General features: G+C 39.9%; 2 protein-coding genes across 3 annotated transcripts in view; both read left to right on the plus strand.

Annotated features, from left to right (window-relative positions):
• Positions 1 to 803, plus strand: part of otud7b (OTU deubiquitinase 7B) — a 36648-nt gene extending 35845 nt beyond the window's left edge. The window contains 1 exon segment of the mRNA XM_022190461.2: positions 2 to 803. Coding sequence (XP_022046153.2) covers positions 2 to 243 — 242 coding nt within the window. The 3' untranslated portion in view covers positions 244 to 803.
• A 7217-nt stretch (positions 804 to 8020) lies between these two features.
• mtmr11 (myotubularin related protein 11) overlaps positions 8021 to 17047 on the plus strand; it is a 38541-nt gene continuing 29514 nt past the window's right edge. Inside the window, exons 1-2 of one of the 2 annotated variants that reach the window (XM_022190462.2) lie at positions 8022 to 8128; positions 8451 to 8529. In XM_022190462.2, coding sequence (XP_022046154.1) covers positions 8473 to 8529 — 57 coding nt within the window. In that variant the 5' untranslated portion in view covers positions 8022 to 8128; positions 8451 to 8472. Of the gene's footprint in view, positions 8129 to 8450; positions 8530 to 17047 lie in introns of both variants that reach the window. The other variant, XM_022190463.2, reaches the window with a different exon arrangement.

A 17047-nucleotide genomic window follows, 5' to 3' on the forward strand; every position in this document is an offset into this window, starting at 1 on the left:
AGTGGGAACTACACTAACGGGTTCCGGGACATGAGCTCCAACCTAGACTCTCGGAGCGGGCAGCCCCCTGTCAGACACTACTCACTGGGCAGTGCTGGCGGTTTGGCCAGCCTGCAGTCCAGCCGCTGCCGGACACCCAGCTGCACCTACTACGGACACCCCGAGACGGGCAACTACTGCTCCTACTGTTACCGGGAAGAGTTGAAGAAGAGGGAGACAGAACCAGCCATCCACAGGTTCTGAACGGACTTTCGTTGTGGCTTGAATTTGATGAGTGGCCTTTTCAGTTAAAAACAATACCAACCGGAGCAGATCAGCCTCTGAAAGGACCAGGGAAAGGCAAACATCTCCCTCCCTTTTTAGCTGTCATTTCCTGTTGAAAGTGACGAGAGAGTCGACACGACTACAGAGTAACAGGGTGGTTTCAGACTTCTGGTTAGACCATAGAGTAAACTAACTGCACTTCTGTTACATTTTGCTGTGGCTGTTATGCAGGCGTTGTGTATGAGTGTGTGTTTGTGTGTGTGAACTACAGGCTCTCCTCCCTCTTAGCGTTGAATGCCTTGCTACTGTCTCCTCCAAGTGGAGAGAATGTATACGGCAGGCAGCGTACACTCATTAACACACGTACAGACCACACACATATAGATACATTAATTCAGACTCACACTACTACACCCCAGTGATGCAAGCACAAACAGAACCAGTGTCTGTGATGAGGTTGGACCGGTTAGCTAAGGGATATCTGAGCATTTTAGGTCACTTTGATTGGAGTAAGTTCAGTGTTATACAGATATTAACACCATTGTACTAGATGCTTGCGTCATACGTACCTCGGGAAACAGCAGAAATAATCCTTGTCAAATTGCTTCTCATCAGTAATCGTTTGCAGAATGCAAATTTAAAGTACGTGCAACGCTAATGATTAAGCGTTCTGTGGGCTGCTGTGGTGCTAATATTACAGAATGCAAACACATAAATGTCCATGACACTCCTGCTCCGCACTGTTAGACGCGTCGTTCTGGCAAAACAAATATCACATAAAGATTCTACATGTGTGTCCATTTGTAAATTGGATTCTGAAGATGTCAGCCTTTTAAAGTTTAAGAGCTACTGACCAGGTCACCTTGTTGACCAGGCACTTTAGAACAATACAGTACACAAACATAAAACATAGCAACTACGGTAAGATGCTATTTCCAGAGCCTGACCCAGAGTGTTTAAATGTTGGTTGAAATGTTTCTTTCTGAGTTGAGTCTTCCTGTTTCTATGACAGTGGGTTGTGTTTAAGGCATTTGACACAGAAACGAGTCAAAAATTGACGTTCTGCTCAGCAGATTTTGGAGACACCAGTCATATCTGGCCAAGAAGTTAAATTATTGAAACACATTTTTGGGATTTTAGACAGGTCAAGTGTCCATATAGCTTATTTTCTATTCAGCAGCATCCTTTTTGCATTGTTCCCAACAAACACATTGCCTTTTTTGCAACTGCTCCTATTTGAATATTAGAAATTTTCAGAAGGGTGCTGGAGTCGTCACGAGTGCTGCAATGATTAATTGATTAGTTACCTATTAATAAATTGATTGCCAACTGTACGGATAATAGATTAATTGGTTTGATCATTTAATTTTTTTTTAAAGTACAAAATTTCAGACACCACCTTTTTAAAATTTGAATACTTGCTGGTTTATTTTCTCTAACAGTAAACCGAATACCTTTGGGTTGTGGACAAAACAGTTATCTTAAGCTTTGGGAAACACTAATCAACATGTTTTGACAATTTATAGACCAGCCATGTAATCAATTAGCCAAGCAAACAATTGGCAGGTTAATTGACAATGAAAATAATTCTTGGTCATAGCCAATTATAACTGGCAGGGTCTGTTTGTCCTGAGATGTCAGACAGAAATTATCAAAAGGAGGAGTGATGCTAGTCCAGATATTATCATAGAAACAAAACCCACACAGAGAGTTTTGATGAGGCGCTCCCCAGCGTCTTTCCAGAGAAAAATATTACATGAACTCACCTGAAAGCAAAATTATTGATCTGTTATTAAACAAGTGGCATAAAGTTAGTCTAAATCAGTGGCAGTTGTCTCCAATTTCTGTTTGCATGATGCAAAGTCACACTTGCACTCTGATTCTGAAAGTCATTGTTCAGGAATGACAAACATTCTTCGCTGTTACAGGTTTGAAATGTTTCACACAATCTCCACATCACCCTAAATGTGACTTTAGAGTCACATATCAATGGTGTCTGAACTACCAGGACGACTTTTCACTTCTTGGTTTGGTCCTTCACTGCAAATTACGAGGTTCTACTGAAGGTCTGTTCATTTCTGGCATTCGTTCCGCCAAATCCAGTCGCTTTTTGCACAAATTCAAGCACTTTCCTGATGTCCGTAGATACAAAACGTTTCACTGTTTTGAAAGCGGCCTGCCTCTCGCCCCCTTGATCTTCTCTGCAGACACTGCCACCTCTGTTTTCTGGGAAATCAGGGCCACGGGCCAGAAGGTCATCCTTCTTTAAAGGATTCTGTTACTGTAGAGCTACAGCATTTTGGTGCCAGTGTCACCATCAAACTCAGTGTCCTAGTTGCCTTTTTCAACATTTTGTCCTCATACGATGTGGAAGACCGATATTAAGTATCTGCTGTTGCTTCATTGCGTGCAGCTTTCACTACTACTGCCCCCAAATAATCTTTTTTTTTAAATAATTTACATTTAAGCGTTTGAGATAATGCCATTATCTTTCAGGAGGCATATCATTCAGTGGTATCAGCTCATGTTCGTTTGAATCTTTACTTCAAATTTAGCCTGTTTTGCTGTGACTGATGTCAAAATGACTATAAATTACTTCAATAAGTTTTTGCTTCCCTGTGATAAGCCTTATGAAGCAATTCTTTAAAGGAACAACTAGTTGCTCTGCTCTTGTTGATTCTATCTTTTCTTTGGTATTAAAGTCTAATAGAAAGCACAATTTGGTATGCATTCACTGCCTTGCCATTTGGGGCGCTCTTGTTTTGTTTTCAATTTCAGCTAAATGTTTGGCCCTCCTGTCCTTCTAACCACACACTAAAATAACACAAAATGGAATGATTGCAGTAGTACTAATTTAACACTATGTTACACTACAGTACAATATTTTCTATGTTGCTAAAGCTGCTCAAGGAAGGAGGGAATCTTTTGCTGTGATTTCAACTGAACTAGAGTTTTAACCTCATAAAACACTTAAATCTCACTCTCCCACCCCCCCCCTCCCCACCAAAAAAAAAAACATTTGCATTTGCTGTGTTTGTGTTTTGACATGTGCACATGCACTTGGATTTTATTTCAGACCTTTCAAATGTCCCCTTAGCTAGGGAAGGTGACGCCTGTTTTTAAAAATGTGTATGTGTGCATTCTCTTTTTCCCTCCAAAGTAATAATTAGCTGACAACCTTTTTTATTATTATTTGCAATGAAACGGATGCCTCAGAAACATCAGGCTTTACAGGCTACTAACAGTTTTGTATTTAATAAAAAAAAAAGCAGTGAGCGGTTCTATAAATATGTTCCGAGTTATTTTTGTAAGCCCAAAGTTTTACAGTGTTTTTAAAAGGGTAAGAATGTACATTGTTGGATACTAAAAAGGTATGGAGAATAAAGCTTGTAAGAGCCTGGATTTGGGGTAGAGTTGGTGTTAACCAGAGTGTGGCGGTTGGAGTGACCCCACACGGCCTTTTGATACTTGAGGCTCTCTCATTGCAAACTAATTTCCTCAGTGCTGACCTAACAATTTGAGAATATATATTTATAGTGAGATTTTTTTAATAGGTTTGCCTTGTGGAATGTTTAGCTGAGGTGATTTAGGATGTTCTTTCTCACATGGCTAATTGTCTATCAGTCTGGCTTTTATTTGTTTGTTGCTTTTTATTTTTTGATTTGTACTTTTATTTTTTCTGGCAGCCACCAATCCGTGCTCTGCTAAAACCTGACAGAAATGTTTTTTCGCTGACCCGGCTCATTTCCTCCAAGACAGAGAGAAATGGCTCAGAATTGCGCACACCGACCTGATATATTTTTTTATATTGTACGACACTGTTCATTTCTGTGGAACAGAGTATTCATCATCAGTGACATTAACATGGAATATTTCGAGTTGCATGGGACTGGAACTGTTGCATGTAAATGGCAAACCATTCTACCAAATTTGTGCATTATTTTAAGTTGATTTTAAGTTGTCCTGGTATTTGATCTGTTTTTTTTTTTTAAATTGGTTTTCTGTTTTGCTTTTTTTCTTTTTCTTTTCTTTTTTTGAGAGGAGAGCCCTAAGGCTGTGACAGTGCAATCTGGACAGAAAGAACATCAGATTTTATGTTAGGTTGTTGTTATTATTATTATTATAATTATTACTTTTTTTGGCACCGTTTGAATAAATTCTCATTGTATTTCAAGAATGCTCTGCTTCCAATCTTTTCTGTGATTTTTCATGGCTGAACTCTTCGTTATCAAAAGATCATAAAATCTAATCAAAGTCTACTAATTTTCAACAAAGCGGCGTATAATAGTTACAATTTTACACATTTTATCATGCATAATATCAGAGGAATAATAGCTAGGAAGGTGGAAAATTAATTGGACATTAATTTAATAAATGATTGGGTCCTCATTTGTTTTTTTTAAGTAGAAACACCAAAACATCACATACTCCCTGGCTTTTGTTTCTCAAATGAGGCAGTCGAGTGCATTTAATTACCTTTTGTGCTCGAAAATTACAGGGTGTCCATACAGTCTCTTTACAATTTTAAGAATTTAATACGAAGGCAGTTTCTAAGATATCTTAACCAGATATGTTTTATTGCAATCAGTGTCTATTAAAGTTTGTAATCACATTGAAATGATGTGTTTCAGGTATCCTGTTGGTGGAAGAGGTGCTGTTAAATGAAACCCTAAAAAATGGATGCTCCTCAGACCGTGGGTTGGAAGGGATGGGCCAGTTCCTTGGCCACCACGTTCACAGGATATCACTCCCTTGGACTTCCTACTATGGGGTTATGTTAAAGATGTCGTGTATCAAACAAAGATACGGGACATTACTGACTTAAAGCAGAAGATTTCTGATGCCATGCCCCCATTGATGAGGCTGTGCTACAGCGAACATGGCAAGAGATGGAGTACCGTCTTGATGTGCTTCATGCAACTAATGATGCCCATGTAGAGGTGTATTAAATGAGGTAGAAAATACTTTGACAACCACTGATTACAATAAAACAAATCTGGTTAAGATATCTTAACTGCATTGGTAATAGTTCTTAAAATTGTAGAGACTTTATGGACACTGGATTTTTCTTGGATTTCAACCACTGATCAGACAAAACTAGCAGTTTAGGAGGTCTCCTTAGATAGTTTTCACATTTTTCTGACATAGACTAAATTAACAGCATTTTACAATAGTTACAGTAACCTAGTTGCAATCCCACTTGAATCCTACTTTTACAGTTGCTTTGTAGTTCATTTGATGTGGCCGCTATGAGGCAAAAGAAAATGAGAATTTCCTCCAGTAACTCATCGATATCACCACTGTTCTAATACCGGTGCAGCAGAGACTAAAAAGTGGACTTTCAGTGGAAGAATAACAATTCAGTGGATAAACATGAAATGAGAGCTTCAGCCACATCTTTTATTCTCCATACTTATTTTCAGTCTGTGTTTGCTCTGTAATGCCCTAACCTTGTTGCATTATGCATTGTTGAATAACTCCAGCTCAGATGATGCAAGGTCCTGTGTCTGCGACTGTTTATGTATTAAGAAATCGGAGACCCTTATGTAATATTGAACAGTTTCCCATGTGGTAAAAATTCCAAACCTCTCTCTATTATAGTTCACAAGGACACCGTCTCCCCACCTGTTCGGCAGGCCAAAGCGTCGCTCAGGATTATTCAAACTTTCCCTGTTCTCGCTGGAAAGGAATTTTGTTCCTTGTATTTGTCTGAACAGTCGCTGGTGGGTTCTTTCCACAAGCTTGGATGAGAAGGGAGAGGAGTCTGTCCCCGTACGGACCCGCTAAAGGATCAGAAAAAGGTACAGTGGAGTAGAAATGAGCTTAGATGGTGAAGTAACAGAATTATTAGATTTTTCAGGAGCAGCTTTGAAAAGTTTAAAACAGCAGAAGGCCAAGAGTTGAATGGTTTTATGGATGTTGGCTCAGTGGCCTTGCTACTGCTTCAAGAGACTCTCTGTGATAAACAAGCCGATTCTTTCATTTCAGCTGTGCGCTTTAGAAAAATAGTTTCCTTCATGTCATGAAGCAAATACTCTTGAAAAACCAAAGTCAAATTACTCTTAGTGTATGTGATCCACTTTAAAACAAACAAGGGTGCTGATTAATATGAAAATATGTGACAAAGAAAGGAGAACATAGAGTGGTTGATGCACTTCCAGAGATAAATCTTTTCATGATTCTTGTATTGTTATTTTACAACTCTGGTTTATATTTCTGCATATTTATTAATGTATTTTATTTAGTCAGACATACAGATAACCATTGTTAAATGCCATCTGAGGCATATAGTTGAAGCTAATTTGCAAGCTCCAGTGACTGATAAAAGAAATAGTCCACAGATATGTGATACATTTATTAATCTAATGCATTTTTAGATATATTAATGCATTATAACATTATAGATATTATTGCCCAACAGAATATAAGCATGTGAGTAGTCTGACCCTGAACAAAACTGAAAAATGTGTACATTAATGAATGAGTGTAGATTTGCATGAAGAACTGGAAGAGTTTTTCCCCTCCTCCTTTTTTTTGTTCAGTCCTGGTGTTTTTTTTAACTGCGAAAAATATCAATGTAATGAGCTCATACAACACTGAATCTGTAGTGGCAAAATGTCATTGTATATATATGACATGATCATATCAACATGATTAATTTATTCTTGACACAAATTCTAAATGCACTTAACCCATAAGAACCCAGACCCATTTTTCCTTAAGGACTTAATGAGTTAAGGTCAGACATGAAACTTTACAGGAAGAGACTGTGGTACTCAAAGTGCTTGTGACACTGGTGTCACCGTGGGTTCTTATGGGTTAAATGGAGAACTGCTTTGTCTATACTCAGTGAAAGAGTCAGCTAGGAGGCTGTTGCAAGATTGCAGCTGTCACTTTGTCGCTAATTTAGTATTTGAACATAGTTGTACGGACGGATTCATTTTCGGGAAATGTGATTTTGTGGCGACTTACAGGAGTAAACACAAGAACCTATTTGCAAGAACCTATTTGCAAACAGTATTTATACATGGGGTAAATAAGAAGCGACATTATTTATTCAGAAGTCTGTTTCTAGCTATTTAGCTTGTTCTCAACCAATCATATTGTTTTCCACCTTTAGAGTCTTGCATTTTATTTTCATTTTACTCAAATATATTTCAGGTGGTGTAACTATTAGATGGAAAATTTAAAGTGGGCTATATTACAAAATGAGATGAATGGGTTAGTGAGTTATGTTGAGTTTTTCATTGTCACAGTGTAGTTCTCTTTTAATCTGGCTAAATCTCCACGGTAATAACCAAAGAAAGTGAAAACACAGGCCAGTTTTTAGAACATCTATTTGAAACCAGCCAAACAAATGAGAAAAGGGGCCTGCGTTTCATTTTCCGTATTAGACAAAGAGAAGACGAGAAATGTGCAATCCATGTAAATGCAATCGGTCTTTTGCTTTATTTATTTATGTTGTTTTGTTATTTTATGGAAAACAGATTATATTTTCATGTTCAGGACCCCCTCTGGGCTGAGCCCCCTCATCGGCAGGACCCTAGTAACGCCTCTGTCTGTATCCCAGTGTTGAGCGGTGATGAGTTCAAGGGGTTGAGTGAAGTAGGGAAACTGACCACTCTCTCCGCCTCTCGTTCAAGTGAGCTGGATACAAAGTTGGAAATCTCCGGGTTATTCACTGACACGTTCCAGATGTACTGCCGCTTTAAGAAGCTCCACACTGCCACCACCACCGCTGCTGCTGCACTTGGCTTTTTTTTTTTTTTTTTCCACCAGAGTGTGGTTTCACTATGGCGAAGGAATAAACAAATAATGGGCAGCAGCGGCAATGAAGCGGCGGTAACGGTGAACACGTCTCTCCGTGAGTGACTAACACCAGTTTGTAATTGACTGCTCTCAGCGGGGTGTGCTCTCGGTTTTTTTTCGAGACACAGATGCTGTCAGCGCGGATAGCAATGAAAATAGTTTGTCTGTCCTCACTGAACACCTCAGTAGTAGCAGCTGCCGGTGATACAGGCTAGCCGTGACCGGACCTTTTCTTGACGTTTTTCTCGACTAGAAATGGAAAGAAGAGCCCGCTATCCTGGAGAGCATTAGCTTATTAAAAAAAAACAACAAAACACATTTTTATCGTTTTTTTTTCACTGTGTGAGCTTTAACCAGCTCATGTTCTTCTGTTTAAGTCGAGTTGAACGGTCGTGAAAGATGCTGACAGGATCTAAAACCACGTTCAAAGTGAGACAAATGCTCCCAGACATCAAGGTAAGGTCATAAGTTAGCTAACTGACGCTAACTAGCTCTGCTGAGAGGAAGCCTACTAAGTTGTCTTAGCCTATTTAACACGCTATGCCTGAGCGGCTCATTTTCCTCCCTTAAGCACAGCCTGGGTGTAATTTAATGATGCTTTATTACTCACAATAGAGGCAGTTTTCTTTCTAATATTTTAGCATTTGATTGGAAAAATGCAGCTGTGCTAGTTTATCTTTTCCTGTCCTCTTGATAATCATCCCCCCCCCCCCCCCCTCCCCTCATTTGTTCTGTTTTGGAACTTGCCACAAAATAACAGCCTCGGTATGAAGAGTGCATTTAATTCTGTGATGATTTATGAGTTGCAAGTCAATAAAAGAGGCTCTTTAAGTTGTGTCCCTCAACAGCCAATTTTGCTCTCTAGTGCTATAACTCATCAGCCCTCCTTGTGTGATTAAAAACCCTCAGAGGCCAGGAAGCAGGCAGTGTCATGATGCAGAAACAGCGGCCATCATTCATCAGACTGAGCTATAAATGCACAGCCAGGTAGTCTGCAGCCTGCCTGGATTAGAAACCTGCAGTCCCTCCTCACAGGCTCCTCTGTGTGAATATCCACTCTTTCTTGTTGGTTTTGGTCACAACTCAGAAGAGGGAAGCTAACATTCGACTGCTGTTTCCTTCTGTCTTGATAACAGGGGGGATGTATAATTACAGTTAGGGTACGTAATGTCAGTATCTTTGGCTGCGTGCCTAATTAAAGGCCACTGAAAGGGTGGAGAATCTTAATCACTTCTCATTTGCTTCATATGGGATTGAATTGTAGTACACAGTGACAAATGGTGCAGAGAACTGTGCTCTGAACAGATGTACTGAATTTCAGCTGCTTTGAATAGTCACACAGAGCTGCAATGAACTGCTGTTAAGGTGAATTCTCCATGCTTCTGTATTTCAGAAGATCAATAGGACCTTGTTTAGGAGCACCTGAGAACATAAAGGTTGTGGAGGACCCTCATGAAGCAATATGCACACACACAGACTGTATAAATGCGTTCAGAGTTGCCTGTTCTTGAGGGAGCAGACTCTTGGCACCATCTTTGTGTTGCCTGGCTTTGTGTCTCTCCTTGGTTATTTTCAGCAGCCGCAGGGGAAAATGGTAACAGATGCCTCTTTACTCTGCCCTGAGGCGAGGTTTGCATGTGGAGTGGGGGTGATGTGCACTGCACAACATCTGGTTGTCGCCATGGAGACAGCGGTTGGGTGGTGGAGCACTTTTGAATTTGATTACCTCAGACTGAGAAAGCATCACACCCCCCATACCAGAATCCCATGTGTCCCAAGTATGAGAATGTGGCTGAGCCAAGATATGGTAATGTGGAGTAGTAGGCTGCGTAGATTATATGCAGAGGCCACCCACACACTCTTGTGTTTCACTTCCAAGAGCATGTGTTAAGACTGGTTGCAAAAACTGAATCCAATCCTGGGCACATTTTGGACCAGATGGCTTTGTGGTGCGGATGTTCTGTTAAATCTTCCCTTCTTCAATCACAGTGTAACGTCAGACATTTTGGACGACAGGCACTAGCATAGGGCAGTGACTAATTATTATTTTATATTATAATTAAATACAAATTTTGTTGTTAATTGATAACTTGTCCATCACAATATCCCAAATCTGGAATGGAATATCTTCACATTTCTTCGTTTGTACAATCAAAAGTCCAGAACCCCAAAATATATACAGATGGGTGACAAATGAAGGGGAAAACCTGAACCTTTTGCTCCTGCCATGAGGGCATCCTGTGGCTCAGTTATACTGTGGAGGGGGGCATTTTGCTGGCATGGTTTGGGTCCACTTGTCCTCTCAGAGGGAAGCAAATCAATACAAAGCTGTCCTGTGTGATCACCTCCGTAGTTGGATGATATATTTTCATCCTGTTTGCCGTGAATTCTTTTAGCATGCCCCATCAATAGGACACAAAAGGTCATTGAATGGTTTGATGACGACCAAAGCGATATGAATCATTTACTCTTGACTTAACAGTCTCTAGATTTCAGCCCACTTGATCACCTAAGAGAGATTTCGGATAGCGTGCTAGACTGTGATCTCCACCTCCATCATCAAAACAAAGTTAAGGAATATCTGTCCCTATAGAGGGGTTCCAGATACATCAATTAAATGGGGGCATAAGACATTTCTATGATTTTTTTTTCTTTAACTTGACAACTGTCTGTATTTTATAATCACCACAGACAGCAAAATGTGCAAACTCTTCACAGCTAAGAAGCTTAAACTGGAAGTGTTTTGGATATTCGCTTAAAAAATTATGAAGAAACGTACATATTGCTACGTGATGCTTGATGTTAATGCCAGCTTCTTGACAGGATAGCAGGCACATTCAGGCTTACTCTGGCTTTGTCTATCCCCTCATCTCCCAGCCAGCTTTGAAGCAGCATGAAAGGCGCAAAGCACAAAGCTCAACAGAAGCAGAAATGCCAGAGGAGGGATCATCTAAGCGCTATTCAGAGTGGCTGAAGATCCAAGCCTGATAGGAGTAGGCCAGGGCAGTACAGTCACCCACACCCGCTCCCACAGGACCCAGACTCACATTCACTGCCAGCGCCAGAGCCCCTGAAGCCTCCACTGCTTAAACGGAGCACAACAATGGGTCCCTTCTTAACACCAGAGCAGATTTATGATCCTGTTAGGGGGTGTATCGATCTGGCATTGGGTGATAATTAACCAGCAGCATTATTCACAAATGGAGAGGCAAGGTCTTTAGAGCCTGTCTGTTGTGAGTGCATGAAATGGCTCTAATAATCTCACTCAGGGGAAGTGAGCTGTCAGATTTAGTGACTGTCGCAGTAGCACTTCAAATGAGAGATGTTTCTCAGCCACTGAGAACATCCAATAATCAGCACTGGATTTGTATTCAGGCTTTTTATTTGAGACACTCATTTCTGATTGTGCTGTTACTGATAATGTAAGGGAACGAGACATATAGGTGTGCTACAGAGACCAGGGGGAGGAAAATGCTGCTTTTGATGGACACACTGGCTGTTGTGGGCGTCAGACATCTGACCTTTCAGTCACTGAGTGATCCGTCTAGCAGCTCCGCAACCCTTCTCCCAATCACTGACATGTCAGGGTTGCACCGACAGGCATTGCAGTGACTGATAAAAATATGGTGTCATATCAAATACGTTGTGGGTTGTGAATGCAGGCTAATGGAAACGGATAGATGAGGTGCTCTTGTGGCGTTTTATTCAATGGTTTTTGACACTGCTGCCTCTTTCATGCAGGGATGTTTGTCAAGCTAGTGACTTAGCATGTCAGTTCACCACACTGGACCAGAATAAAATAAATATAGCTATTGGACAGAGTGCCGTGAGGCGTCAATGTTTCAGAACTGTAACTGAGAGGATGTTAGCATGCTGATGTTTGTGTGTAGCTCAGTGCACTGCTCCGTGGGGTTGAACAATATTAAAGAGAAATCATTATTTTGACAGATTTTGTGTCATGAGGTAGAAATAGACCAATTATTGACCAATATTTGCGATGTTTTCAAATATCGGTATCATTATATTCATTGACCAATTATCGATAAATTAAATGCATTACTTTATTGCAATCAGTGTGTATTAGCCGTCTCTCTCTGTCTGTAGTAAATTTCTCGTCTCAAAAATGTCTCAAAAGCAGAGATACTACCAGCAAGAACAAGAGACTAATAACTATTATCATAGTGGCTCCAGCTATGCTAACAGCTAGCGGCTAATTTCAGAGGCAGATTACCCTGAAACAGAGTCTGGAAAACATTAACTAGTGATTCTTTAAGATATGGGCCTTAGTTGGTAATAGAAGTGATAAAACAGAGAAAGATTAAGACAACAGTGAAGAGCAGACAAAACTGCAGGAGACAAATTGATCAATCTCAATCAGTCAACACATGACGCTTTAATTTTATCACTCCTGTTAGTATTGTACATTTTCACTTACAGTAATCCTTATAAATTAAGGAGCCAATTGATAAATGAGATTCCCCCTGCTATCACAAGCTGTTACTATATAACATGTTTTCTATATCTAGCCCAAGTATCGGTTAGTGATCTTGACCGACATAGATATCAAGCATTGAAAAGCTGTATTGGTTTATCCCTATTATTAACTCAATGTTATTGGCGAAGACACTGAAACCAATTTCAAAATGGTAGTGTGATTTTTGTCGCTGTGGTCTGTACCAAACAAGCAGGTTCCCTTGTGTCTGGAGAATATGATTTATAGGCCATAGCATCTTTGCTGCACCACAATGCATCATTTATAATCGTATGTTGAGGCACATTTTACCTTTATTAGGAAAAAAGGTAGCTTCGGTTTGGATGTTGTGCTTGGCCATGTTGTGATTTCTGTAGTATTTCAATTAATTGTTCAAACTTACCAATCAGGAGGTCACAGAATGGCTTTCAGAAATCAAATAAATACAATTAATAATGGCATGTCTTGGCCAGAATTGTTCCAAAAGATGAAAATAGTAGTTAAATGCTGTTTGTTAAACACGCACACAGGTGTCATCTGCGAGTCTGCTGCTCCTACAAACTGTACGTTTACTCAGTACTACAGTTTATACACGGAGACTGCTTTGTATTCTGCTGCTAGTCTGTAGTATATTAATATAAGCTATTATTTTCTTTGTTAGGCTATTGTGTGACAGCTGAGTTTGATTAAAATGCCTAGAAAGCAGCCACAATGAACCAAAATGCACAATAGGAGGATCTCACCTAAATGTAATATAGCCATCATTCCTACACCTTTGCTTTTTGGTGTCAAAATGTGCTGTAAAAAGGGGCTATATTGTGTCTTATATTTGGATGTAACAACCATCAACTACCTGACTTGGGCTCTGACAAGTGTAGTAATCCCTGTTTTAAAGTGCTACCCTCCTATGACAAACAAATACAGTTTTATTTGGCTTAAGCTGACCTTTGAGTCCTCCTTTACTGACCTCACAGCGCATCACTAGTACAATCCACCAGTAAGAGAAAGGTATAATAAATCACTGAGCAGGAACACCATTTAAATAGCTAGTAATTATGTATTTTTGCAAAGAACAGCTACAGCAACAGCAGCAATTATATGCAAGCTTTCATAATAACATGTTACTCCTGCAAGAGTGGCGCTAATTGCTGCAGGCTGTATAAAGAAATGGGTTAAAAGCAGAATATTCACTATAGGGTGATGCGTAACTTTTCACATAAAATATTAACGTAAAGAATTCCCTGTTCATGAAATATTGAGTAATTATTCCACCCCCATTGCAGAATCAGTTACTGTAATTTCTTTCAGCTTTTCCTTCAGTCCTGCTGTTTTCCTACACTGTAAAACACATTTACACTCATTCTGAACTGCTGCTGATTCTTTTGCTTTGCCCTTGGGGCTTTTCCTTTCAGCGCATGAATATATTTGATGTCAGGTCTTCTGTTTCAATAGTAGCAAGTACGCTGGATCATCACAGATCTGCTTCTAAAGGAAAGCAAAAGCACTGTTCGTATTATTTCTGCACTTCAAAGTGAGCCCCATTTAGCATAACTACCTCATGTCCTCGTTTCCCTTCCAAGCCAGTTCACAATGCATTAGACTGTATTCATTCATGCTAGGAAATGAAAAGCACAATACAAATAAATACAGAGCAGTGGCTAACAGCTAATGTGTACTTTATAAGCCCCAGGCTGAGCATTACTCAGTAGGAGCAGCTTCAAAATGGACCTAGAATGGTTCATCTTAACAGTGCATGCATTTCCAAAGTGTGTTTTGGGATAGTGCTGTCAAAAATATCTTGAATTCAGTAGTAGAGCATGTTTGATCTGATTCTTTTTGAACACATCTCAGCTTCTTTTTACAGATTGTTGTCAAAGATGTCAGCATCAGAGTCTTGTTGTTCCATGCAAAAAAAAAAAAAAAGATCTTGATAAGGGTTGGGTTTTAGTTTAAGAATTCAGATAGAACAGCAGATTTGTTTCTCACAAGAGTCCTACCATTTGATCCCGTGGAGGCTGGACTGTCGTTTGGGGAAAGAGAAGTCTGTTCCAGACCCAGGAACAAGCACGCTTACTGCAGAAGTCTGGCTGCAGTAGCAAGGGGAAGCCATGAGCAATGGAAACTGCAATAAGACTTGGCCACTGTCCCTGAGGATAGAAGGAGGGAGCAGTGTAGGGCAAAAGTGGGGCAGAGAGGCAGCACGGGGGAGAAAGAGGCCATGAAAGTAATATAGTGGGGACTGAGAAGCCACACAATGAACGCAAAAGTGAAATATCAGCAAAAACACCGCTCTGGGAATGTGGCTTTTGAGTGATATGTGACTGAGAGCTGCCTTACTTTGGCCACACTATCCTGAATAATACGAGTAGACATTATCCCAGGCCCATTTTCGTTATCTGTATTGACTGTATTGTTTCTGCTGTCCAAAATTTGCAAGTGAAGTCGAATTGCCTGCATTTCACGTTTTTTTTGTAGATCTTTCATTGTGTTTCTTTCATTGCTTGCACAAATCTAGCATTAAGGAGAGCTCCACTCATGCCACCCATATCACATTATTTACATAGCCCAGCCTGCAGCTCGGTGCCATTAGCACGTCTGCGTGTATGTTGCATTGTAATCTCGCGAGTTCACTTGCCTCACAAGACCTTGAGGCACGAGTTTGTCTGTTGACAGCTTTCAGATCTAACCCGCCCGACTTATGAAATGGAAAAACAAAACAAGATCTGAACAGCTTTTGATGTGCTTCGAAGATGGTAAGGAATTCAGCTGCAGATTTTCTGTGGGTGTTGATGGAGAGACAGAAAGAAAGCATAGACATTTTAAAACCAGATGGAAAAAAATAAACAATGCTGTGGCAGAGGCCAAGTCTTGTAAAAGTTTAGTGTCCTGCCTCTTAATCCACAAAACCTTGTTTTTCTCTGGTGGGTTTTGCAAAGAGAGAACTTTCCGCATTTTAATTTGGTCAGTAAAATTGCTGAAACTGTAATCAAAATTTGAGCATTTTGGGATAAACACAGCCTAGAAAAATATGCTTAAGGAAGACATACATGCAGTTGGTTGATTTTTTTTTTTTTTTTTGTAGTTTTGTTCCACACTTTAGGTTAAAATGTTGTTTTTTTCTTGTCTTGAAGCAAACTTCTCCACATGGCATGAAATCCTAGACATTTGTCTTCATTTTCTCCTAGCCATGGATTAATTTATGTTCAAACTATCAATGCGTTTCTTGTCTTTCTAGTTTATATTGTCAATAAATATGCACATTATCTGCGTATTTTAGAAACAATGCGTCTGTAACAAAATGCAGAATCTGTGGCCTTTTGTTAAATAAACCGCCAGATGTTCTCTCATGCAGAGTAAAAACAACCAGCTCTGAATAAGTGTGATTTTACTAGCTTTTCGGTGAGCAAAGGTCCTCTTTGTTAAATGTTCCCTGTTTTTTTTTTTTTTTTTTTTTTATGAAAGGCCACAAGCTTAGAGTCTCAGGTTTTCATGAGCAGGCTGCTAACACAGAATTCACCACACTGCAAAATTGTTAGCATAACACTGGCGACTGAGTGGACTCACTGTTATTGTTCACACATCCTTGCTGACTCAAAGAAATACTTGTGTTTCATGATAAACCCAGTGCCTTGAACGAAACGTTGATTTATAGTTTCATTGTGGGCCAGGATTGCTGAGCGGAGATGTTTGAGGCTCTACAATGTATAGTTTTCTTGGATGTTAACTCAAGGACCTTTTCTCTATTTCTGTAGTATTTTAAAGCTTTTTTGCCACCTGTATAATCGCACCGTCCTCTCACATTGCAGGCCTTGGCGTATTATGGGATCTCAAGCCGATAAATGTAAATGGCCTTCGCAAAGGGGGGTTAGTAGCAAAGTTAAGTGGAAGCATATGTGCTAGTAAGCTCACAGCCTGATTATAGAAACCTCTGTTGGTCTGTGGGGTTGGATTCTGCTTGTAGAACAGACTCAAGTATGCAAGACTTTGTGACTATCGCAGAGAAAACAGGAACAACAACATGGAAAACTAAGGATCATGGAGCATTGTGTGGTTGGCTTTGTTTCTTTGTCTTTGAAAATGAGTCCGTTGAGGCAAGTCGGACTTTGATGAGAGAAGCAGGCAGAGCCATAATTTAAAAATAATGCAAGATCAAGTGTGACACACGGCTCCGTCCGTGAACTCAGGGTGTCCTATTTAGTCTACATTTGTATTCCTTTTGTAAACAATGTGCAAAATCTGTGCATAAGTTTGAAAACAGACAGTATTCCTTCCAATGGTGCCCTGCTGTTCTTACTATCCATATTGTTTAGGTGAAAACTGTCCTCTGTTAACATCAAGATATTAACAAGTTTGACATTTTGGCAGCTGTGGATATTTACTTCACCACTATAAAGTCATTGGTTAGTTTAGCTGAGTATAAGGACTTGAAATTGGAGACCTGTCTGAAGATGCAATTACCTGGCTTTTTCCAGGGATTTACAAAGGCCTGCACCTAACGAGTAA

The sequence above is a fragment of the Acanthochromis polyacanthus genome, chromosome 12 (assembly GCF_021347895.1).
Source record: "Acanthochromis polyacanthus isolate Apoly-LR-REF ecotype Palm Island chromosome 12, KAUST_Apoly_ChrSc, whole genome shotgun sequence".
Lineage (NCBI taxonomy): Eukaryota > Metazoa > Chordata > Actinopteri > Pomacentridae > Acanthochromis > Acanthochromis polyacanthus.